Genomic DNA, 13,559 nt, shown 5'->3' on the forward strand with positions numbered 1-13,559 from the left:
GAACCTAGAAGGGGAAGAATGAAGGGACAAGAGACACGAAGGAGACAGCAAGACAGGAGTTCTGATCAAGCTGCAAAATTTTATTGTTCACACAGGGGTATTTATGTGCTGAGGGAGTGAGGGGTATGAGGAGGTGCAGGCTGGTTGGCTGGTTCTGCTATAGGACTTCTGATAGGGTGCACGTTCGCGCCGGCACCAAGGTCAACTCCTGGAAGAGAAGCAGGGACGGCACCATCTTGTGCTGGAGATGGAGAAGTTGGGACAAACAACCGCAAAATGTTCCAGGGCAAGGTCAAGACAGAATGGCTCACAAAGGGAGCCTTGTCTCCGACAATGTCTTAAACAAAATTTTTGACTTCCCACCTCCCTGAAACAGTTCTTCACATGATCTTCCTTATCAGCTAATGTGACACCACTGTTCACTCTTTGCACAAGCTGAAAGCCTAGGAGCCATCCACCTCCTCTGTTTTGCTCTCTACTGAGCCCTAACCCAACTCTAACTCTAACTAGATCCAAAGGCTTTTGCGTTGCCATCATCTCTGAAATGCATCCTGAACACAGCTGTGTACACCCATGTACCATCTTCACAAGTCCATCCTTAGTCTGGAGAACTGCCATGCTACTGCATGGTCTGTCTTCACCTATGCTGTCTTCTCCACAAAGTAAACAGAGTTATCTTTACAAGATGTCAGTCGGCTCATGCTGCTCCTCTGCTTAAAAAATCCTTCCCTGGTCCCACTGGGAATAAAATCTGAACTCCTACCTTACCCCCAACACCCTACATGATCTAATCCCCACGTATCCTTTACCCTACCTTGTGTTCTTTGGAGCCCTGAACACTATCTGAAATGTGTGATTTATTGTTTGACACCTTGCTTCCGTTGCAACTACTCCTCTAGAAGGTAATTTCCTGGAAAGTGAAGACTTTGCATACACTGTGTCCCTAATACCGAGAACAACTACTGGCAGAGTGTAAGTACTCAATAATTGCTTTTTAATGGGGTAAATTAAATAAATGAAGTATTATTTCATTAATTCAAAAGAGTAAAAAATTTGTTTTTTAAAACAGGTATATAAAATAGGTTTTATGGGGAGGTGGGACCTAGACAATTCTGATGTCATAAGTAAGTGTGGCTTTGCTATAAAATATGTTCTGATGTGAATCTGGCTGTCTTTGCTCATAGGAATTTTTTTGCAAGTCACAAGGAAAAGCTGGATGATGTATCTCATACTGAAAAAAATGAATTCCTGCTTAAGATAAAAGAGGTAGGAAGAGACAAATGGTGGCTTTTAGATTATAATTAGATTTTACTTTTAATATTTTAAATATGTGTGAGAAATGTGGAACTTCTCAAAGGTAGATTTTTAATTAACTAATGATGATTATGTTTGTTCACAGTAATTGATTTAAATATTTTATCTCCCCTAAAGTGCTTTAAATAGATGGAACAGTAAAGGTTGTCATGTGAACAGAGATTGTGCTTTGGTCACTTGTCATGTGGGTGTTATAGTTTTATGTGAGGAATTTCTATCATTAATGATACTTTTCATATGAATTATTTAGAGAAATTCCAATCTCACTATTGTGTGATACCTAGGAAATACAAGAAGCTGTTCTGCATTTATTAATGTTAATATTATTTTAGAAGTATTTGAGTCAGATCCGGCCCCAAGGAGAATGCTCTGAGCATTTTGTTTTGCCTTTTTTGTATGTGTGTCCATTTTTATTTTTTTTAATTTTTCCATGTTTTTGCTTGTATTATTTTTTAATTTTTATAGATATTTTTAAGACTTAGGTTAAAATAAATATTCTATTACAATTGAGTAATCATGGGTATAAACCAAGACTTACCATAGGCATTCATGAGGAAAGTGAAAAATAAGGAAGAAGGAATTTGATTAAAATCCAACCAAAGGAGCTTAGTTCAATAAGAATCAGTATTGTTTGTGATATGTTGAGTGACAAGTACTGTGTTGTAAGACAGTATGGTAGCAGGAGCCCATTTGTTTGAGTATGTGCACAAATGTACACACACCAGAGGTGGCTGGATCCCCCTGCTTCTGGCATTGGAGGAGAAATGTCCTTGCTATCTCCCCACCCCCACCCCAAATACTGTGTCCTGGCCTTGGAGCATCCACCCCCTCTGCCTATGTCCTCTGTCTCTGTTCTGCATCATGTCAACCAGGTTGTAAAATTCCTTCTTTCCACAAGTTTCTAAAGCAAATTCTTAACAGTAAGCATTTCATGATCCATTGAAAACTTTGTTGGAAATGTTAGAGGTATGGGAAAGATGCCCACTGCAGACCACAAAATATTTTTGTTCACTACTTCTTCTTTGTCTTACAGATCCTCATCACCTTTTTTTTTTTCATTCTTTTGGTTTTGTTTTTTTTATGGTGGTACCAGGTATTGAACTCAGGGCCTCACACTTGCTAGACAGGTACTCTACCACTTAAGCCATGTTGACAGCTCTTTCTGCTTTAGTTATTTTTTCAGATAGGGTCTCATGCTTTTTGCACAGGCCTTTTGGATCATGATCTTCCTACCTATACCTCTTAGGTAGCTGAGATTGCAGCATGAACCACCATACCCAGTTTATTTGTTGAGATTGAATCTTTCTAACTTTTTCCCAGTTCTGGCTTCCAACTGTGATTCTCCCAGTCTCTGTCTCCTGGGATGACAGGTGTATGCCTCATCTAGTCTCATGCTTTCTGATGTGTGACATCCAAGTTCTCCTCCATCTTACCATCTCTCTCCATCTGAGGCCTGCACTGGGCCCTAAAGATCAGCAGGGATGCCAGAGGCACTTACCTTCCAGAAGACCATGTACACCATTAAATTCCAGTTTAATTTTGTGGGCTGTCAGCTGTCTACAGCTGATGGTTTCCCTTTGGAGCTAGGCCTACTCTGTTTCTTTTAGGGACAGGGACACCACAAACCAGACAAAGTAAGTTTGTTGGTTGGCTGGTTGGTTTTAAACTAGTCTTTCATTTTCTGAGAAAAAGTTTTTCTTTCCATCTGTTCTTTATTGTAGATGCCTTCAAACGAGGCTGCACACTTTCCAGCCCCCGTGATTGTCTGACAGTCTAGGATCCCTACCCTGCCTGGCTCACTGGTGACAAGAACATAAAGGGGATCTTCCCTACAGCCCTCAGCCCTCAGCCCTCAGCCCTCAGCCCTCAGCCCTCAGCCAGGTGCATGGGTCCAAGTGAGAGACCATCTCAAAGGGAACTGGGCTTATTATTTCCATTAGGGTAGAGACCAGACTGTTTGTGACATCCAGTCATCACTCTCACAAGGTTACTGGAGGCAGGTGCAACTATGACATTTAACTCTATTTTGTCCTTAACATTGTCCCCAACATCTCTCCAGTCCTCTACTTCTCCCCACCCTGGCCCTCAGTCACTGCTATTCTGCTTTCTATTTCTGTTCACTTAATGTTTTTAAGATCCCACATATAAATGAGATCATGCATGTTTAAGTCTCTGTGTCTATATTATTTCACTTAGCACAATGTGCTCTTCCATGTTGTTGCAACCAACAGGATTTCATTCTTTTTTAAGGCAAAATAGTATTTTGTTGTGTATGCATACCACGTTTTCATCATCCATTCATCCATTGAGAGATGGGTTGATTTCATATCTTACTCTGAGTGGGGGTACAGAGGCCTCTTCCTCATAATTATTTCATTCCTTTTGGCTCAGTAGTAGGATTGTGGGCCTGACTTCTTTCTTATGTACTGCTACACATATTCAGAAGAGTACACAGATTGTAAATGTACAGTATTTGCATGTGTATCTATCTTTTGCTGAGTTTAGTTTATTAATTTTAATGACAAAAGTTTATCAATCTTTTCCTTTTTGATTAATTTTTTTTGTGTACTGTGTCATAAGGGTAAGTCATTTCCATCACTCATTACCTTCTTGACCATTCACGTTTAAGAATGAAAGCCAGCTAGAATCTCTCTCTCTCTCTCTCTCTCTCTCTCTCTCTCTCTCTGTCTTTCTCTCTGCCTCCTGCACTAAGTTGCTGAGTCCACACTGTGGTGAATCGCGTATGGGTCATCTGGAACACTGTGTGTCTCTGTGTGATTGTGGGCTCTCCAGCTCACTTCTTTTCATGGTCTCTGCTCACAGTAGAACGACATTATCGTGGCTTTGGCTCTCATTGGGCCTTTGACTGTCAACCAGTTTTTCAGGTTTGCCAAGAAGGCTGTTTGAATTTTGATTGGGATTGTGTTCAAACTGTAAATCAGTGTGAACTGAATTTCACATCTTTTTAGTATTGAGGCTTCTAATCCATGATGATATAGGTCTCATTTAAGTCTTCTTTGTTTACTTTGTCTGCTCAGTGTCGCTATTACATGTCCATAATTTTCTTTATTTTTTTTTTTTTGTGTGTGTGTGAAATGGGGTTTGAACTCAGTGCCTCCACTTGTGAGGCAGGCAGCCTACGACTTGAGCCATGCCCCAGTCCTTTTCGCATGAGTTTGTTTCTCAGATAGAGTCTCATGCTTTTGCCTGGGCTGAGCTCAGACTGATACTCCTACCTCCACCTCCTGAGTAGCTGGGATTGCAGGCATGTACCACCACACCTGGCCCCAATTCTTTTCTTTTTATTTATATTCCTTGGGATTTATTTGACTTTTTGTTGTTTTGAGGGGGGTGGTTGTATTTTTGACTTCTTAAATACATGAATTCCTCTATCCTTAAAGTTCTGCAAAGTTTTGTCATTATCTATTCATATATTTTTGCACTGTCCTTTCTCCTCTCTTTCTGAGAATCCAATTATATGTATAAAATTATTTGTACCAATATATATATCCTATGTCTTACACACTCATCCTTATTATATACTTTTATCTCCTCACAGCAACACTCTAGCATTCTAGAGAGAATAGTCTTATGTGAACTTTCTTTCTTTCACTCTTTCTTTTTCATAATATCACAGTTTGAACTCTAACACTTGAGCCACACCCCTAGCCCTTTTTACTTTAGATGTTTCTCAGAAGGATCTTGTTTTTTGTCCAGGGCTGATCTCCAGCCAATATTCTCCTACCTCTGGCTCATGTATAGCTGGGATTATAGATATGTGACACCATACCTGGCTTGTTCTTTGAGATAGAGTCTCACTAATTATTTTTCTTTTTTTGCCAGACTAACCTTGAACTCTGATCTTCCTATCTGCATCTCCCAAGTAGCTGGAATTATAGATGTGAACCACCACTGCACCTAGTTTTATTTGAGTTCTTAATTTTGATTATTGTATTTTCCAATTGGTACCTTTTAAAATCTACCATCTCACACTGGTGTTTCTAACTTCCAGCCATAATTTTCAAGTATGTCTAATATTTCTTTTTTAAGTTTTTAAAAATTTATTTATTAGCATATGATAGTTGCTTGGGGTGGGGATACATTCTTACATTTACATATGTGCTTCCATATCAGGGTATATTAATTAGAGTCACCTCCTTCACCATTCTCCCTTATTCCTCTCCCTCCCTTCTTAGAACAATTTCAACAGGTTTCATTCTTTTGTTTTCATACACAAATACAAAATACATCCACCGTATTCACCCTCATTAGCCCTTTCTTTGAGCCCACCCCACTCCCACTGGTACCCAGACAGGACCTATTTTACCTTCCTGTCCTTCATATTGTGAGTGTATATTGATTGTTAAAGGGGTTTTGTCTTGGTATTTCAGACATGCATATATTGTCTTTAATCAGATTAACACCCTCTATTACTTACTCTTTATTGCTCTGCTCCCCTATTATTCAACAGCTTACAGTGCATTCCATTATACTATCTTCAGACACAGATGAAAACTATTTCAATATTGTTCACTCTCTGTCACACTCTTTTCCTATCCTGCCTCCCTGTAGTCCCTTCAGACAGATCTACTAATAATATTCTCTCTCTCTCTTTATATATATGCATATATATACGATCTCTCTCTATATATACGATCTCTCTCTATATATACGATCTCTCTCTATATATACGATCTCTCTATATATATACGATCTCTCTCTATATATATACGATCTCTCTCTATATATGATCTCTTTATATATATATATATATATATGATCATATATATGTTTATGTATGCATTAATCTTTTAGGTCTAGCTTCCACATAGGAAAGAAAACATGTGACCTTTTTCCTTTGAGCCTGGTTTACTTCACTTCCCATGATGATCCCCATTTCTGTCCATGTATCTCCAAACAACATAATTCCATTCTTCTTTATGACTGAATAATTCTCCATTGTGCATATGTAACACATTTTCTTACTCTGTTCATCAGTTGTAGGGCATCTGGGCTGTTTCCAAAGCTTGGCTATTGTGAACAGTGTGGCAATAAGCATGGGTGTGCATGTGGCTCTATTGCATGCTAGCAGGCTTACATTCCTTTGGGTATATGCTCAGGACAGGTGTGACTGGATTGTATGGTAGACCTGTTTTTGTTTTTTTGAGAAACATCCATACTGCTTTCCATAGTGATTGCACTAATTGAAATTCCCACCAGCAATGGATAAGGGCTCCTTTTTCCCCACATCCTTACCAGCATTTATCATTGTTTATGTTATTGGTGATAGCCATTCTGACTGGAGTGAGGCAAAATCTCAATGTCATTTGATTAGCATGTCCTTCCTTTATGGCCAGGGATGTTGAGCATTTCTTCATATATTTAGTGGACATTTGCATTTCTTCTTTTGAGAATTATCCGTTCAGTTCATTTGCCCATTTATTCATTGGGTTGTTGATTCTTTTACAAAAAGTATAGTAGTTCAATAGTTCAGTGTTTGATAATTCCAACATCTGGTGTCTTTGTGAGTCTATAGTCTGTTTCTTTAGTCCGTTGGTTCTGCCAATTTTTTTCCACAGCTAACAGTCAAAAACAGCCTTATACAGGCTTGGCAAGTGCTCTACCACTGAGTTACATCACTAGCCCTGTTTCTGCCAGGTTTTGTTCCTGCTGCCTTATTTCCATCTGTTCCTGGTAAGAACCTGTATGCTGGACATTGTTCTTTACAAAATGTTTATAAAAATTATTTGAGGCCTAAGACAATGGTGTTTTTTTTGGCAGTAGATCTGTGTTCCCTTTCTGTGGGACATTTGGGATATTACCAATTCCAAACCAGCTCCATTTCCCATATGTTTTCCTGGTGAAGCTTTTTGGGATCTGAGACTTTCAGTGGTAGGATCTTCATTCAGGATTGACATCTGGATGAACCCTCTGGCCATGTAAGAAAGCCAAATCTCAGTTTCCAAGTGTCGTCCTCCATATTGGCAAACGTCTTCAAGGCAGGAGGGCTGAGTGTCCACTGTCACTCTGGCTTCTTGCTTTCTTTCTCTTAGAGTTAGACTTTCTTATTCCTCATTATCTTGCCAACACTTCAACACTTGTAAGAAGATTGTTCGTGTCCATGCAGTTATTTTAGTGGTATTCAGCCACAAGGTTATTTTGAACTACTCACCATTCCTACTAAGCCTAACTCCCTTATTCCTCTTGAAGCATTTCAACAGAGACATCCAAGCACAAAATTCTTACCTTGTGCAGAATATGGATGGCTGCTATTTTTGTCCTAACATAGAAACATAGTCATTCTTTGGCAACTGCAGGGATTGGTTACAAGACAGTTTTGTCAGTACCAGAATCTGAAGACACTCAAGTCCTGTACAGAAAAATGTCCCAGTACTTGTGCATGTCCTTTGCACATCCTCCCACATGGTTTAAATTGTATCTAGATTATTCATTGTACTTTATGTAATGCTTACACATCACTTCATTCCTGCAGATTCTATCTACCTGGTACTCAGTGCATGGCAAATTCAAGTTTTGTTTTTGGGAACCTTCTGGAATTTTTTTCAAATATTTTTCATTTGCAGTTGGCTTGACTCCACAGATGCAGAACCCACAGGTATAGAGGGCTTACTGTGCTTCACAAGAAGCAAGCGTAGTATCTAGTCAAAGAGGCCGTGAGCAAGAACTTCTGTGGATGTTAATTTTCTTTTTCCCTAGCACAGTCTATATTCTGGGAAAGAACACACAGATGTTTCTGAATCATCAAGTTTTCTGCTGCCATTTTCTGGTTCAACACAGATTATCGCTCTGTGGTTTTACATCCTTAGTATCTTTCTATACTTTTCGTAAAACTTACAGAAGAGGCTCCAAAATGTATAATTGCATATTTTTTTGCAGCAGAATTAAATCATTTGACATTTGTGACATACCCATGTGTGCTAAGCAAAATATTCAGTGCTCCAGGAGTTGTCCATCTGATGATGATGCACTCCAGGGAACCATGAATCAAGATTCCTTTGTGTTTCCTCTAGATGGCTGAAAATCTATTCAAACTTCAGTTCGAGAACAAAGAACTACGAGAGAAACTGAATACAATTATCAGACAATACAAGATTGTCTTAAATGAAGAGGAAAATGTTTTTATGCAACAACAGAAGATCTCTACTGAGTATGTATCTACCTCTGATCCTGCTGTGAGTTGACATGCCTCAGTTATGGGTTGCTTGCCCTGCTATCCAAGTGGTGACTCTCCTCCACCTAGTGGTCACATAAAGATGACTACCTCATCCCAGTTTTAAAATATGTTAACAACAATGAAATATTCTTTGTCCAGTAATAAACAAACAGACTTCTAATCTGCCTCTAGAGTGCTAAGTCATGCTTTCTTTATCTGGATCAGATCAAATCCATAAAAATATATACCATATTTCCTTATAAGCCAGATTCTTGGAAAAATAGGCTTTTACCCCAGGAGACTGTCCAGGGAAACTCTGAGACCTGCCTTCATCAAAGCTGTGTCATCATCTATAGTCCATTTCTCAGAGAAGGGTTTGGTTATGTGGAGGGGCGCTGTTTTCTTGCTCCCTGCCTTGTTAGAACGAGCTTTTTCTCTTGCTCCTGGGTATTACCGAACCTAACTGGGCTTAACTGGGGGAGGCTGGAGATTCAGAAAAGACATAGGATAGAAAGACAGACAGAAAGTGGGGTTAGGTGCATTGGGCACTCGGGTGGAGACGCCCAACTCTCATTGCTTCTTTTCTCTATCTTTATTACTCCAAGGGCAGCTCTTTAAAACCTTGCTTCTAAAGTCCTCTTTAAAACCTTGCTTAAAACCTCTTTCCTTAAACTTGCACTGTCCCACGCACTGTCCCACGTTTTCTCTTAGTTTATCTTTAGTTTAATTGCTAAAGCCTTTTGCCCCCAGGCTTGCAGCTTTTCTTTAGCATTCTCTCTTTAGCTTTCTTAAAGCCTCAGTGCTCAGACTTGCAAAGTCTTGGTCCTCTATCTTGCACTGTCCCATGTTCTCTTTGGCTTTTCTTTAGCTTCTAAAGCCTATGTTAAAGTTCTTTCTTTGGCTTTCTTTTCTAAGGCCTATGTTAAAGTTCTTGGTGCAGACTTTCTATCAACCCCTCTTTAGCCATTCTTTTCCCTTCAGTAATTCTTTTCTCTTTAGCAATTCTTTTCCCTGCAGTAATTCTTTTCCCTTCCAAAAGCTTCCCACACCAAAAAGCCCACAGCAAAAGAACCAAGCCAAAGTCCAAAAAACCCTCCCAAGCCAAAGCCCAAAAAAACCCTCCAAAGCAAAATGTCCCAAGGCAAAAAGCCCCTCTTCCTCCTTCAGGGGTCTTATAAACCATAGAAAACAGGGTGGAGCAGTGGCTCTTGGGGAGGGTGTGACATTGTAACAGGAGAAACGTGCATTTGCGTTCCTGCTTTAAAAAAAAAATTGCCTGCTTCTCTGAACACAAACAACTTAGAAGAAACAGCTGTTCTGCTTCTGTTTCTGTGCCAATCTCAGAAAAGCAGGTGAGCCGCATCTGCCTTGCTTGTGTCCAGTTCTCATAGGCTTTAATCTGCTCTCCACAGTTATTGACACAGACACTGGGAAATTATTCAAGGAATTGCTTATCCTTCACTACCTTCTCAACTCCATTCAATCCCCAAGGCTTGTTAATTCTACCTCCCAACGATCTCTACTCCTTTCCAACTCCATTCTTTTCACCCCACCAGCCTCTGTTTGGACTTACTACTCAAAAGTTCTTTTGCACCTTCCATTTTACCATCCCAGCTTGTCTACCTCCCTTCCTCCAGAATGACCCTTCTAAAGTGTTCCTCTGATGCCATTCCTTTTCTTCAATCACTGCAGTTGATTGCAGCTACTGGACTATGGGACTACAAAGAAATCAGAGTAGTCACCCTGTCTTCTTCGGTCCTGTGTACCAGGACCTCATACACTGACATGCAGATAGTGTGTACTTACCAATGTCTACTTCATGCTATTGCAGACTAACATCTTGCAAGCATGAAGTTGTGTAAATAATAGTCCACTCAAAGTTACAGCTCATGGAAACTTAATTGCAGTGGCCGGGCCCACTTACCTATGCTCCTTGCCACAGCATTTAAGCTACAGAGAATTGTTACAATCATGGCATCTCATACAATTGATCAGAATTCTAAAAATGATGCTGTTAGAATTCTTCAAGCAAAAACCTTCCCCTGCCTCTTACTAAGTTAGCAGTCAGAATCAAGATGTGCTGATGACAAATAATTATAACACTAAAACACCTGCTATCATCATGGGCTTTTTGTCTTAAGTCAGCTCGGGCTGCCATAACAAAATGCATCAGCTGGCTAGCTTGCCAACAGAAGGTTATTTCCTCAGGCTGAGATCCTGAGATAATGATGCCAAAGTTGGGTTCTAGTGAGAGCCCTCCTCCTGGCTTGGGACAGGTGCTTCTCCCCTCTGTTCTCTGAGTCTTCACGTGGCCTGGGAGAGAGAGAGAGAGAGATTTCTTATATCTCTTCTATGAGGACATTAATGCCATCATGAGGCCCCCCCATAAATTTCTCCACACTAGATTGCTTCCCCAAAGCCCATGTTTATCATGTGCCAATCATTATCAAAACAGTGACCTCCTATGATGTTCCTTTCTACCAGTCTATATCACTTTAATTTTTCTTTTTTATGATTGAAAAGTACTATCTACAAATGATTTTTTAAACTCAAATATAGAAAGTAAAAGTTACTCATATCTCTCTACCACATTGGGGGTTAGGAGAAGGAGGACACAGTTCATTCCATAGCAGTTTTGAAGGTGAGTCACTAGATATAATACTGTCTGTTACAAGCAGACTCCTATCCATGTCTGGGCATTTGAACAAAACCATGAATTTTTCTGAGCCTCACCATCTTCTCCTGAAAGTCGAGACAAAATATAACCTTCTTTTTAAAAAGTCTCATTGGTCTGTGAACTGGGTCAAGCTGCTATTTAAACCTTCCATTTGATAAAGTAGATATGATAATCCCATTTTATGGGTCAAGGTGAACCTGAGATTTGTCTACCTGCAGTTTCTTGTCCAAGATCACACTGCTGTTAAGAGATAGAGCCAATGCCCAGAGTTGATCAATTAGAACAAGATGGAACTGATGAATGTGTCACAAGAGACATACCTACTCAGAGAGATGAAGTAGTATACAACTGTTCTTGCTAACTTGTGGTTATTGTTGCAATCAATGTTTTTTTCAGTTGCTTGGAAATTTTCATAAATTTTATGAAAATCCTATGTAAGTCGAGAGTTAGACACTGCTAGCAAAAAAAAAGCTTCTGTTTTTTACTAGTTTATCTAGAGATAACTTATGACCTGATCTTTCCAAACTACCTTTTAAATTATTTTTGTTTGCTTGTTTTCTCACCCTGGGAAATTAAAAATTATTATTTCCTCCTATAATGCACAAGTCTCTGGGTTTGATCTCCAGCACTGAGAAGGAGAAAAAAAGATCATTTCAACCTTCATTAAATCGTGGGTTTTGTTCTTTTTTTATGGTAGAAACCAGAAACAAATAGAATATATTACTCAGAAAGAAAACCTCCTATCACAAAGAAAAGTAGACATCAAAAATATGGAAGAAGGACTCATTACACTCCAGGAACTTCATCGGTATGTTATGTTTTTGTTTTTGTTTTTGAAGTACTGGCATTTGAACTCAGGGCCTCAGGCTTGCTAGGCAGGCACTCTACCACTTGAGCCACACCCTCAGCCCTTTTTTTGCTTTAATTATTTTTTTAATAGGGTCTCACATTTTTTTGCTCAAGGATTGCCTCAGACCTATGTCCTTCTATGTACATAGCCTCCCAAAAAGCTGGGATTACAGGAGTGCACCACCACACTCAGTTTTGGTATGTTTTGTGCCTTTGAAATTTTTAATCTTTTCTCTGCATGTGTATTTTAACAAATAGTAACTGTGAGTCTACATCAGTATGTAACAGATTACAGGAAAAAGGCAGTGTATAATTAGCTTTCTTCGTTTCACAGTCCAGAAAAGTCATTATCATTACATCTTTCATTGAAGAGGTAGACAGGTTCTGAATTGTATAAAAGCTTTGGACACAAACCAGTGACAAGAATGTGTCAGAACATTATCACAGCACTGACCCCCATGCTGTCATTGCTTCCATTCCAAGACACTTTAACTTTTATTTTTAACTTTTTCTGGTTAAAGTAGTGTCTAAGTTACCCTAACCTCTCCATCTTTCCACAGAGGTAATCACTGCTAAGTTTGTCATGCATACTTTCAAATGTGTGTGCACGTGTGTATGTGTATACACAACTGTATATGTAGACAACTATATATGTAGATATATAAAATCAGATTCTACTTTTCTGTAATTTTATTTTCCCACTTAAAATCACATCCACAAGAATGATAAAACACATAGACAAAATGATACCCTTTGGGGCACTTGGTGGAGGTATATAGGACTTCTTGGCACTGTATCTGTTGAGTTTGAAACTAATTCAAGAGAAAGACAAAAAGGTCACCATATGAGACTTCTTTTTACAGGTTATACTGTATGTTAATTAACCAGCATTCTACTGATCAACATTTTACTCTGCTTCCTATCTTACAAACCATTTTTGAGGTTCATATTCTTTTTTTTCTTTTTTTTTTTTTTTGGTGGGACTAGGGTTCAAACTGAGGGCTTTGCAGTTGTAAAAGGAGGGACTTTACTGCTTGGGCCACACCTCCAGTCCATTTTGGTCTGGTGATTTTGGAGGTTGGGTCTCTCGAATTATTTGCCCAGGCTGGCCTTGAACCATAATCCTTGCAAGTAGCTAGGATTACAGGCATGAGTCACTGGCACCCCACTGACGTTCACATTCTTTAACCTAACTTTGCCCACCAATGTGATTATGTCTTTATAATAAAGTTCTAAAAAAATTTAAATAAACCCTAAAAGCTGAAGTATTAGAAATGGGGAGGCATGAGTTTCATTGTTTAAATTATTGTCCTAACATGTTACATAACCGTTCTGTTACTGTACTCTCTCATCAACACTAGGCATAATGCAACTTGTGGCTTATTTGGGCAGATAAGCAAGACTAATACACATTGAACAATTAACAAACCCTACATGAATGTGAAAATACAGTGTAAGTTATAAAAGAACAACCAGAGACAGCTGGTAAAATCAAGGAGTCTCTTTGGTATATAAGGATTTAAAACCTGGACTATACCCTTAAGA

At 39.1% G+C, this 13,559-nt stretch overlaps 1 protein-coding gene across 9 annotated transcripts in view; it reads left to right on the forward strand.

Annotated features, from left to right (window-relative positions):
- Positions 1–13,559, forward strand: part of Ccdc175 (coiled-coil domain containing 175) — a 77,683-nt gene that overhangs the window by 32,916 nt on the left and 31,208 nt on the right. For 8 of the 9 annotated variants that reach the window (XM_074067865.1, XM_020178939.2, XM_074067866.1 and 5 more), the window contains 3 exons: positions 1,185–1,266; positions 8,346–8,482; positions 11,863–11,973. In XM_074067865.1, the coding sequence (XP_073923966.1) occupies positions 1,185–1,266; positions 8,346–8,482; positions 11,863–11,973 (330 nt within the window). The remainder of the gene's footprint in view (positions 1–1,184; positions 1,267–8,345; positions 8,483–11,862; positions 11,974–13,559) is intronic. The other variant, XM_074067869.1, reaches the window with a different exon arrangement.

Source organism: Castor canadensis, chromosome 3 (assembly GCF_047511655.1).
Source record: "Castor canadensis chromosome 3, mCasCan1.hap1v2, whole genome shotgun sequence".
Lineage (NCBI taxonomy): Eukaryota > Metazoa > Chordata > Mammalia > Rodentia > Castoridae > Castor > Castor canadensis.